We start from the raw sequence: 11470 nt of genomic DNA on the forward strand, positions 1-11470 counted from the left end.
ATATTGCCAAACTTCTCTCTCTCTCTCTCTCTCTCTCTCTCTCTCTAAACCCTAGATCATTCAATCAAATAGGCCTACAACAATTAATACTTTCATAAGAAAGCTTCATTAATTTGGTAAAATTTTACACATAGTTATATAAATGTATTTAAAACTTCTGGTACATTTGAAAATTTTGAAAATAAACGTATCGACTTTTGGTACGTTTAGATTTTAAATGAACTAATAAACAAATACCATAAAACTAAAATTACCCATATTATAGGTAATCAAATGTACCAATACAATCAAACGATCATACAATCAAACGTACCTTTACCATGATTATGTATGTGATAATGAGTTTTGAATTCACTAAAATAATTATTATAATAAACAATAAAAAAATTTAAATCTCCAGAATGAGAGATGCATATAACTATAACAAATTAAAGGACTGATAGGGAAAAAAGGAAAACGAAAGTAAAGATGCAATGTGAAATTTTTTTGAGGGTGGCTAGCAAACAATTTCATGAAAAAAGAAAAAACAGAGGAACGTCTAAAATTGAACTTTTAATAAAATGAAATTAATCACCAAAACTGTAGGAAAAATGTTTAATCAAATTCTTAAAAGGAATAGATGTTTAATCAACAAAATTGGAAAATAAGGCGTTTATCTCAAAACGCCCCTAAACTATGTAAAATAATCATGGGAACACAAACCATACCCCTAAGAATAAAGAGAAATTGCAACACGTGAAATACATGGCATTTCATTTTTAGTATAAATACATGATGGTGTTCTTGGATGAGATTGTCTATCTTTTACATGCTTTCTAGAACTTCGCCACAATGGCTTTGACTCCATGGTTTCTCCTTCTCATCAGCCTCATATCTATTCTGCTAGTTGATGTCACTCCATCTGCTGCTCACCAGGATAACCGGAAGGCATTCATAAAATATGCATTTTGAACAATTCCGTTTCTCTGCTCAAAATATGTTCATTAATTAATTTAATCTTCTGATCCTGGATATATTAACTGCAGGATTATATTGTGTATATGGGTGACAAGCCAAAGCCGGAGCTTTCCACCACTACCACATCAGCTCTTCATGTAAACATGCTACAAAACGTCGTCGACGACAGGTTTAATTAATTATCACATATGATAGTGAGCTTAATTATATATACTGATTAACATTATCCGTGACAAGGGTACCATTTAATTTAGTCATCTCTAGTACATACGCATCTTCTCGTTGTTTTTCGACCTTAATTATGGCAGAGTTTGAAAGTGTCAAATCTTTGACGATTTTGATTTTTGACGTTTATTTATCCAGCAATATTGCGCACGAATCTCTGCTTCTGCACAGCTACAAGAGAAGCTTCAATGGCTTTGCTGCCAGGCTAACAGAGGAAGAAGCACAGAAGTTGGCTGGTTGTCATATGAACCCAACTTCAAATTATTTTTTCAAGTTGCATAAACATTAATAGTGACCATTGTATGACGAGAAAAATATATGCAGGAATGGATGGTGTGGTGTCTGTTTTCCCTAGTGAAACTAAGAAGCCCCAAACAACAAGGTCATGGGACTTCATTGGGTTTCCTGAAATGGTGAAGAGAAGCGCCATTGAAACTGATATCATTGTCGGGGTGATCGACTCTGGAATTTGGCCTGAATCTGCCAGCTTCAGTGACGCCGGGTTTGGCCCACCCCCCAAAAGGTGGAAGGGCGCATGCAAGGGGGAAGGCAATTTTACTTGCAACAAGTAAAGCAAACCAGTTTATTTCAACCATCCACTGCACATTTCAAAAACAATAAAATAAAATAAAATAAAAAAAGAAGGAAAATCACGTGTTGTTGTTAAGTACAATTGGACAGGAAAAAAAAGTGCGAACTTGATTATAATTTATATCATATGTTGTCAAATTGTAACTCTGACTAAAATAATATGACATATTTGTTACACTTGGACAGTAAAATTATCGGAGCACGGTATTACCGCAGTCTACCCTACCCCAAAAATAGCAGTGATTTCCTGTCCCCGAGAGACACGGAAGGCCATGGAACCCACTGTGCATCAACAGCAGCAGGGAACTTAGTTAGCAAGGCAAGTCTGTATGGTTTAGGGTTGGGGACAGCAAGAGGAGGGGTGCCATCAGCACGCATTGCGGTGTACAAAGTTTGTTGGTCAGACGGGTGCCCGGATGCTGATATTCTAGCGGCATTCGATGATGCCATAGCTGACGGTGTTGATATACTCTCTGTCTCCCTTGGGGGGTTTAAACCGTTAGATTATTTCAGAAATTCCATTGACATTGGAGCATTTCACGCTTTAAGAAAAGGAATATTCACTTCCGCGGCTGCTGGTAATGAAGGTCCAAACCTGAAAACTATTACAAACTTTGCACCATGGTCTCTTGCTGTAGCTGCTAGCACCATAGATCGCCACTTTGATACCAAGGTTCAATTGGGAAACCACAAAATTTATGAGGTAATTGATACAAAATCTAACCTTTGCTCATTGAGGGCTTTGTTTGGTAGTGATTCTGGTTGGGCAATATATACACTTTTGGAGAATCAACTATATATATATGCTGAAAGATGCACCAAAATACTAGAGAAGTGATTAACATGAGAGTTGATTATGATTTGTTTTTGCTTCCTTGGTAGGGAATAGTAACAAACACATTTGAACTAAAGGGTAAATTCTACCCCATAATATATGCTGCAGACGTTCCGGATCGGGCAGCAGGCTACGATGGCAAAACTTCCAAGTATGTGTACGCATTTTGAGAGTATATACCTTTTATACTGAAGAACCACGGTAGTCTAGCATAAGTCTAACCTGGTGCTAATAACATGGATATATATATATGGACCAGGTTATGCCATATTGGCACGTTAGACAAAAAATTGGTGGAGGGTAAAATTGTTCTTTGCGATGGGACTACTGGGGATGGGGCTATATATGCAGGCGCATTTGGTTACGTTTTGACAAGCCGAATTCCAGCAGATGTAATCGATCCTGTTTCAGTACCAGCAGCTTCCGTTTGGTTCCATGTTGGTAACGAAATTACCCATTACATAAACTCAACCAGGTATCAATATTTGAGAATGACTGTGTGTGATTGATTTAAAATATTGCTAATGTGCGAAACTAACATAAATCAAAAGACCCCTTATTATGTTATTGCTAATAAATCCTGAACCCTGTAATGATTTGTAGGAGCCCAACAGCAACAATTTGGAAAAGTACTGAGGGTAGGGATGCACTGGCCCCATATATACCTTCATTCTCATCAAGGGGTCCAAATCCAAATACTCCTAACATTCTCAAGGTAACCTCAAGGCCCCGTAGGTGTGTGAATGCCGACTTAAAAAATGAACAAACCGAATCATGAATATTGAGGGGTCTTACATTTCCTCCTTGTTTTCTCCTATATGTTGCAGCCAGATATCGCTTCTCCTGGAGTTTCCATTCTAGCAGCATGGCCTCCAACTGCCCCAGTTTCAGGTGTTGAAGGTGATGACAGAGTAGCTTCATACAATATAATATCGGGGACATCAATGGCATGCCCACATGCTGCGGGCGTGGCTGCATATGTCAAGTCATTTCACCCCAATTGGTCACCTGCTGCTATCCTGTCAGCTCTTACGACTACTGGTATGGATGCATTTTCATACATGTACCCATTACAATACAACCATTCTCTCACATATTTGATGAGTCATGTGACCAATTATTGTCAGAGATCATGTGACCAAGTCTTGTGAGAGAGACCCTACATATAATTAGACTTTGTCCATGATGTACATTGTATTACCTAAGATTTATATGTTTGATTAATTTGTAACGATTTTGCAGCCAAATCTATGAGTGCAAATCTTAACCCTGAAGCCGAATTCGCATACGGTGCTGGCCTAATAAATCCTAGTAGGGCTCCGTATCCTGGTTTGGTATACGATGCTGCTGAAGTCGATTACGTAAATTTTTTGTGTGCACATGGCTATAGTACCAGATTATTGAAAGCTCTTACAGGGGATAGCTGCTCATCATCACAATCGAGTCATGGAACACTCAGTGATCATCTAAACTATCCTTCTGTTGCACTTTCCACCTCGAACCCTAAATCCGTCAATGGCATTTTCAATAGGACCGTCACAAATGTTGGATCACCAAAGTCCACATATAAAGCTAAAGTGAGTGCACCACCAGGACTTGAAATCAAAGTTAATCCAAGCGTTCTAAAGTTCACATCTCTCGGGCAGAAGCTATCGTTTCAAGTCACGGTGAAAGGGTTGATTGATAAAACCATAGTCTCTGGTTCTCTGGTGTGGGATGATGGTAATTTCCAAGTGAGGAGCCCCATAGTTGTGTATTTTGTGTTTTGACAAGAAGGTATGTGTAATAATGTATGATGTTTGAATAAGCAATTGCATGAAGCTGGATAGGGCTCCAATGAAACAAAAGTGCAACGTACTGATCACAATGATGTATTTTAAATGAAAATTAAATTATTACACTACAAAAAAAATGAGCACTGCACACAAAAAATTATATGTGCCTTTTGAGGCCAAAAAGCACCAACATTTGTGCTCATAGACCAATAGCAACAGTGCAGCAACTAAGTTTGTATATGTGCCCTCTATGGGCGTCACCATTACTTATAGCACACAATATGATGTTTTGTGCCCAAAGCTAAGCACAAACACAACCCTTATTGTGTCTTACCTCTAATAAAGGCTACTGAATGTATGGTGTAAGATGGGCACAATTGCTATTTTAAAGGCTTAGATTGCTGTATAAATGTTAAAGCAAGGGCACAACTTTAAAATTGTGCCACTATTATATTTTAATAAATACAATAAAACTCCAGCACAATTAAAAATTTGTGGCATAATTGGATATTTTTATTTAAACATGGAAATCATCAGGTTGCTCATAGAACCTAATTTCCACCTAAATTTAGAAACTTACAAATCATCCATTACAAACTAAACATAAATCAACATTAGCACTAAAATAGTGAAGTTAATATATTACATAACCCATGTTCTCGGCTAAGACCGATTCATGCAACCTAACAATACAACCCATCCAAATGTTAAACCAAAAAATACATGTTATCCTATGCTGGACATACCCGGGATTCTCTATATACAACAAAATATAACATATCCAAGCTTGTATCCCCAAGTCAAACGTACTAATGGTTAAACTAGCAATATATAAACAAAATACACATCTACAAGGGCTGCTTGATGACAACTAACCAGTATTCTCACTTTGGCAGTCCTCATGCATCATAGCAGTAGAAATTGGAGGTCCACACTGCACATTCTTGTCATTTCCACCTTCGAAACGCGTTGAAATCTGAGCGTGTGAGCTTCCACACCCTTGCTGCTGATATATATATCTTAGAATGACATTCCACCCCCTCCTGCCAATATCCTTTTAGAATGACATTCCTACCCATTTGCAAAACAAATTACAAACAAATCATAAGAGTATCTTCATTCAGAAAACCTGACTTCTTAACATGTCAATGTCCAAAATTCTCCCATTTTCAACATGCATTTTTCAAGAAGAGACATACACTGGCACACATACAATGAAAATCATATGAAAAAAAGAGCCAAGAAATCACATAAAAGTATCAATCTTTGAAATTTTATTTTCCTTTCCCCCATCACAGCCAAAAAATAAAGGGTAAGTCTACAAATATCAATTTTCATGCCACAAATTTGTGATACATTACAATCTAAAATCACACACATACATCAGAGGAAAGGAAGCAAATATTTTCAACAAACGCGATGTAATTCCTTACCTGAGAAAGGTTTGGCCCGGTGATGTGTACTATCCAAACTTTGCACATCCAGAAAGTGAAAAATATGACCTACCAAGGAAATCAGCCTGGTGACATGCAGGATAGAAACCTAATACTGTTAAAAAGACTGGGAAAAATCCAATAAAAAATTCTTGTTGCAGCTACAAATCAGTTAGAGTTCAAAAAATAAGTGAGCTTGCTTAGATAATTATATTTACACCCAGAGAATAGCATATGCAGCAAGCTAGTATTAACGAAACACTCAAAAAAGGCAAAACTCATTTTCATTTCTTCCTAAAATTAAACATAAAAATGTAAAAATTGATCTGCTTCAAACTCAGAGATTTGGCAGAATGGTCTACGAATAACAGAATCAAATTCTCTAACTTCTCACGCTCTAATAAGTAGCTTTCCTCAAGCTCTTGGAACCACTTTATGCAATGTTTCAGCCTTTTAACATACTCTCAGTCTCACATTTTTCCTAGAAAATCAATTAACATTAAATTTCATAATCTAAAAATATAGCCAAAACCCATCTCAGGTAAACTAATCCCAATAAAATTAAAAAACTAATACATTCAAATTTCAAAGAGCAAACAAAATTAATAATAATAAAATTAAGAAGTGAAAGCTCAGATCTTGAGATTGAATACATCCTTCCTTTTGCGTCTCTGGCTCAACAATGCATCAACGCTGCAAATACAATCTTTTCATTTGCAATCTCTGCATATCCTCGATAATTAAAAAGAAGCAGAAGCACAACATACCACTGAGCATTAAACCTAAACCCAACTAAGGAGATCAGGTAATCTACTTGAACATACCAACTTAGGGTCCTTGTGCCACTTCATCGTAATTTTGCAAATAGACAACTTTATGTCCTCGCATTTGGCAACAATTTCCATGTCTCATAATTTCCCCTAAAATTGGCACCAAATAAAGTGATATAAGCAGAGGAGAATCAAGCAATGGAAACTCTACCTATACACATATAACACATGTTTGACTGACCTCAGGTCTATAGAAAGGATGTCATGCTTGACTGACCTCCAGTTTGGGTGTTCCTCCTTTCTATGCATTATATAAAACGAAGCAAAAATTTTGAGAAAAAAAGAAATCGATATACCAGAGCATATGACAAATAAATAACTATATAAAAAAATATCAATTTTATGTAATTAGAAGAAAAGAAAACTCAGAAAGATAATTTAAATTTTAGAGAGCTGCCTTCGAAGCGTTAGACAACTATCACTGGAAGCTTGTAATGACTACCCAGTTCACAATTGTGAAGTTGGAAGAGGAACTTACAGAAATCATTTATACTCCCTCAGGATTTACATATCTCAAGTAGTCCTCCCAGTTGTTGCTAGTCTCATCATAGCCTAAAAGAAATTCACAAAACCATTCATATCACACACATGAATTTTGATATAAAAAATATACATGAATTTAAAGAAGAATCTGACAATCCATAAATAAACCAATCTAAAGCAAAGACTTCACCCATAAGTTTTACCTCCATAGTAATAGGCAGCAGACAGATAATAGTTATGGAGATAGCACATATATGAATCCATGAAATCAGGTAACAAAGGGGTAGCAGACGCTCTGATGTGATTTATCCATTTGTAGCATTACCAGAATGAATAGACCCGTATTGGTTAACAGAAGGCTGCATGGAAAAAAGAACTCAAGCTTGGAACCATATAACATAAATGAATGAATGTTTCAAATGCAGTTTGTTAATAGTTTTTCACGATCAATTGTTGTGATACCTAAATACCTTATCTCACCCTGTTCAATTTATATCACGTCTCATACCATAACTACAAACAAATACACAGTTACTCAGTTTCTCAAACAATCAACTTTCACAACATACAAAATAAAACTATCACAATATTACAAAAACAAAAAACAAAAAAAATTGTTCCACAAAAGCCTCAAAGGAAAAAACCAAAATTATTTACCTTGAGCACAAAGGGCTTCGAAAGCTTCACACAAAAGCCCCAAAAAATGAAGAGTAACGTCGCCTGAAACGAAAAACAGAAGCAAATGATACGCGCAGACAACGAATCTAACAATATAAACAAAACCCAAAATTACAAAAACAAAATTCATAGACAAATCCCATCTAAATATCGAAAAATGTCAGCGAGATTCTCTCACCCATGCAAATATCTAGATCATTGTCAGATTCCAATCAACTTTTGTTAATTGAATTAACGTTAATAAATTGTAATAGGAAGTAATGATTATGTCCAACCTTCGGGTCAACATTTGTAGGCTATATCTACAGAAACTACCAAAAAAATTTAAAGGCCATACTAAGAAAGTAAAAAAAACGCATCAGCAAACACCAGGGGTTTCATACCTTTTATAAACCTTGAGCACAAAGTGGTTCTAAGGTTGCACATGAAAGCCCCAAAATTACAAACGCAAAATTTAAACACAAAACCCCCAAAATTATAAAATCAAAATTTAATCTGCTACCCCTTCTCTCCCGTTTTTCTCTCACCCTAATCTCCATTTCTTCAAATGACCTAACTCCCTGTCTCCGTGTATACTCCTTATCTTTCTCATTAAATCAAAACTCTCAAACCCAATTCAAAGCCTCATCAGAACCCATAGCATAATCTAATGAAAAATATTACCCAAAAAAAAAAAAGATTCAATTTTTAATATTTTAAAATTGAAGAAAACACAACCCATAGATTTGAAAAAAAAAAAAAAAAAAAAAAGAACTCCGAGATGTAGGATTCAAAGAACTTACCAGAAAACGTTAACCTTTTTGGCTTAAAATCATCTTCAATCCAAATCAAAAAGCTGAAGAAGCTTAAACTACTTCAGATTTTTCCAGTGAGCCAAGATTTGACAGGGATAGAAACGCAAGTTTGAGAGCGATGGAGACTATGGCGACAAATAGAAAGGGAGAAAAGCTTGAGAGCGATGGAGACCATGGCGACAAAGGCAAAGGGAGAAAAGCTTGCAAAACACTGAGAAGACGGCGAGAGAGAGAAGAGAAATGGAAAGCAAAGAAAGAACAGGCAGAGAACTGAAACAGAAACGGCAGCGATGATGGACGCGTGCCAAGCAAGGAACAGAAAATGAAGATCGAACCTAGAGGCACATTGATGAGAGACGCGTGGTCTAGGAGGACAAAACCGCCATTTTACTGTGAAAAAAAAAACGCTGAAGACCAATTGGGGGGCATGTTCGTCCTTGCACTGTCCGTAAACAGTGCACCAGAGTTTGAGTTTTAGTATAGAAATAATGTCTCATAACCTTTGTGTTGCCACGCTGTGAATTCACTGAATTCTGCGGTATGAAGCGGACGAGAAACATAATTATAACCTAAAAAAATATATACTAGGAGTAAATCTACAAGGGCTAATTAGAAAGAAAACATTATTATATTGGAATACGACATAAGTTGATAAAAGGACCCAAGAGGAGTCCAGCATAGCATAAGATAGTTATATTTTCATAGTACACCAGTGAAATATAACATAATACAAAATATATTAATTGTCCTCGTCATCGCTGCTTAAAATCTCAACGGTAACATTCTGCATATTTCGTGAGCTCAACTGTGGGACAGACAGACCTCTAGGACGAATTTGTACTTGATAAGTGCGTGGTTCTTCAATAATAACGACAGAATTGGTAGACTGTTCAGTTGTTGTTTCAGTAGAAACCAAATTGACAAGATATTGTTCTGTCCTACCTGGGTTTGCCCATGCTGGCAATACACGTCCTTGAGGTGTGCGTACGCATCTGTTATTGAAGGGTAATGCATAGCCAAGGCGACCATCAACAAAAGTAGTAAGAATGTACTGATTATTAAAAGGACGAGGCATGCGCCCGGCATTAACAGGTTGTCGTGGACGTTGAACTGGAGGATTCCTTGTGGAATTTTCTGTTGTAATGTTGGAAGCAATATACGAATGTGATGCTGGAGATTCAATTCCAATTCTAACTCCACGACGTTGCCTGTCCGCCATTGTCAATGATGTAGAACTTGCTCAAATTCAAAAGAAACATATGTGTATGAAGCAACCTTCTTAATTTCCATATACAAATTAGTAAGGGAGTGTGTGGACGTTTTATAGTAGAATAAAGGCACAAATCCATAATTGTGCCAACATATTCTTTTGCTATAGAGTATTTATTATTTATTAATATTTACTGGACACAATTTCTAACATTTGTGTCAGAAAAGAGGAATTTATAATTATTAAAATATATTCTCTATTTGAAGACCCAATGAGAAGTAGAGTGATTTATTATTTATTAATATTTAGTGGACACAATTTCTATCATTAGTGTCATAAAAAGGAATCTACAATTATTAACTCATTTGTCTATCTGAAGACCAACTAACTTTTGCACAGAGACCAACCCTAAGGGCACAATTGTTGGTTATGTGTCACTGCAGGTAGGACTTTAAAACCAAAAACCATATCACCAAGTATAAAAAACAAACCTGCAAGAAGATAACAATCCAAAAAGCAATTCAAAAAGATACGAATCTAACAAACATTCATTGCACCTGGAAATGATCCTTTGTAAATCTAAAACATGCCACTTAGTACTATGGTGTAGTGGTATTCTTTTTTACTTGTAAGTGAGAGATCTGAGGTTCAGCTTTCGGGAAAAACAAATTTGAACAACATTATTGCTAACTTATTTTGAGGCTAAAATATTGCACGGTAATAAACAGCTTCATACCATTATTTACCACAATTTTATAAATTTTAATTATTGGTGTACTAGTGGAGGTAAAGACAAACGAGAGAGAACATATAGTGCCTTTGACAAATAATTTTTATAGACACAAAATATTTTTTGTGCCCATTTTCAGTAAAAAAGTTGTCATGTGATCCCACTCGACACGATTTCCGTGCCCATTACTGTTTTGTGTCTGCTTTTTTTAACATTGGGCACAATAGATTGTGCCCTCTATGGAATGGGAATTGTTTAAGCTTTTTGGTGGTCAAACTGACACAAAATTCTCAATTGTGCCCTTTATTTTGTACCCAAAGCTCATTTTTCTTGTAGTGTTATATGTTTATGAACATTTAATATGATGCGGTACGTCGAAATTTGAAACATACCCATTTAAGGATATTTTATAGTTCTCTGTGCAATCTAGCTAATTGTATATGTGATTGTTCATTTTTGGTCTGCATGGGAAATATGGATTTTCTCTGCGCAATCTAATTGTATATTTGATAGTTCTCTGTGCAATCTAATTGTACATTTGATTGTTCTCTGGATTTTCTTCTATGTTGATTACTTGATTGAAGGCCCCATCCCTTGTTGCCTGTTTATACAGGTTGTAGCCATCACTAGATCAAGTTATCAACGAGACTTTGGTCGGAACCTTCCTGATTAAAAACAAAAGACCGAAAAACTTCGGTGGGGACATTTGCAAACAACTACGTACGTATACACATGAAAAATATCAGAATAGCATCATGTATCGGTGGCATAAAAATCTTTACGCACCCACTTGTTCTAGATGTTGGCACATGATCATGCATCGATCGATATACGTATGGGCAATGCATGCCCTACCATGCAAATTATGCCAAGAGCAACAATCGATCGAGTGGCCAGTGGTGGGAGGGCTAGGAATATTAGAAAGCTGC

The 11470-nt window shown here is 36.2% G+C and overlaps 1 protein-coding gene and 2 long non-coding RNA genes across 6 annotated transcripts; 1 reads left to right on the plus strand and 2 right to left on the minus strand.

Moving 5' to 3' along the window:
* The first annotated feature begins 781 nt into the window (after positions 1-781).
* LOC103943004 (cucumisin-like) lies at positions 782-4506 on the plus strand. Its single transcript, XM_048565024.1, has 10 exons — positions 782-927; positions 1026-1126; positions 1321-1418; positions 1507-1750; positions 1960-2476; positions 2656-2759; positions 2868-3083; positions 3212-3323; positions 3436-3649; positions 3851-4506. Exons 1-10 carry the CDS (start codon positions 832-834, stop codon positions 4375-4377), a joined length of 2229 nt encoding a protein of 742 aa, XP_048420981.1. The 5' UTR covers positions 782-831; the 3' UTR covers positions 4378-4506.
* A 467-nt stretch (positions 4507-4973) lies between these two features.
* Positions 4974-5901, minus strand: LOC125468722. Its single transcript, XR_007251094.1, has 2 exons — positions 5817-5901; positions 4974-5454 (listed from the first exon to the last, which is right to left on the minus strand). It is a non-coding gene; the product is annotated as an uncharacterized LOC125468722 (long non-coding RNA).
* A 546-nt stretch (positions 5902-6447) lies between these two features.
* On the minus strand, positions 6448-8104 carry LOC103950226. 4 transcript variants are annotated; one of them, XR_007251096.1, is made up of 7 exons: positions 7787-8104; positions 7600-7642; positions 7333-7488; positions 7125-7198; positions 6828-6887; positions 6641-6736; positions 6448-6539 (listed from the first exon to the last, which is right to left on the minus strand). It is a non-coding gene; the product is annotated as an uncharacterized LOC103950226 (long non-coding RNA). The 4 variants fall into 4 exon arrangements; XR_007251098.1 differs by having other exon boundaries at positions 7592-7642; positions 7787-7854; XR_007251097.1 differs by lacking the exon at positions 7600-7642 and having other exon boundaries at positions 7787-8100.
* Positions 8105-11470: the final 3366 nt, after the last annotated feature.

This window comes from the organism of the source record quoted next, unplaced genomic scaffold, assembly GCF_019419815.1.
Source record: "Pyrus x bretschneideri cultivar Hongxiangsu unplaced genomic scaffold, Pyrus_bretschneideri_v1 Contig4, whole genome shotgun sequence".
Taxonomy (NCBI): domain Eukaryota; kingdom Viridiplantae; phylum Streptophyta; class Magnoliopsida; order Rosales; family Rosaceae; genus Pyrus; species Pyrus x bretschneideri.

Bases quoted from the DNA above. Each gene is read 5' to 3' on its own strand.
- LOC103943004 (XM_048565024.1), top strand. From the start codon at position 832: ATGGCTTTGACTCCATGGTTTCTCCTTCTCATCAGCCTCATATCTATT. The intron at 3,324-3,435 runs GTAACCTCAAGG...TATATGTTGCAG, and splicing joins ATACTCCTAACATTCTCAAG to CCAGATATCGCTTCTCCTGG. The intron at 3,650-3,850 runs GTATGGATGCAT...ACGATTTTGCAG, and splicing joins GTCAGCTCTTACGACTACTG to CCAAATCTATGAGTGCAAAT.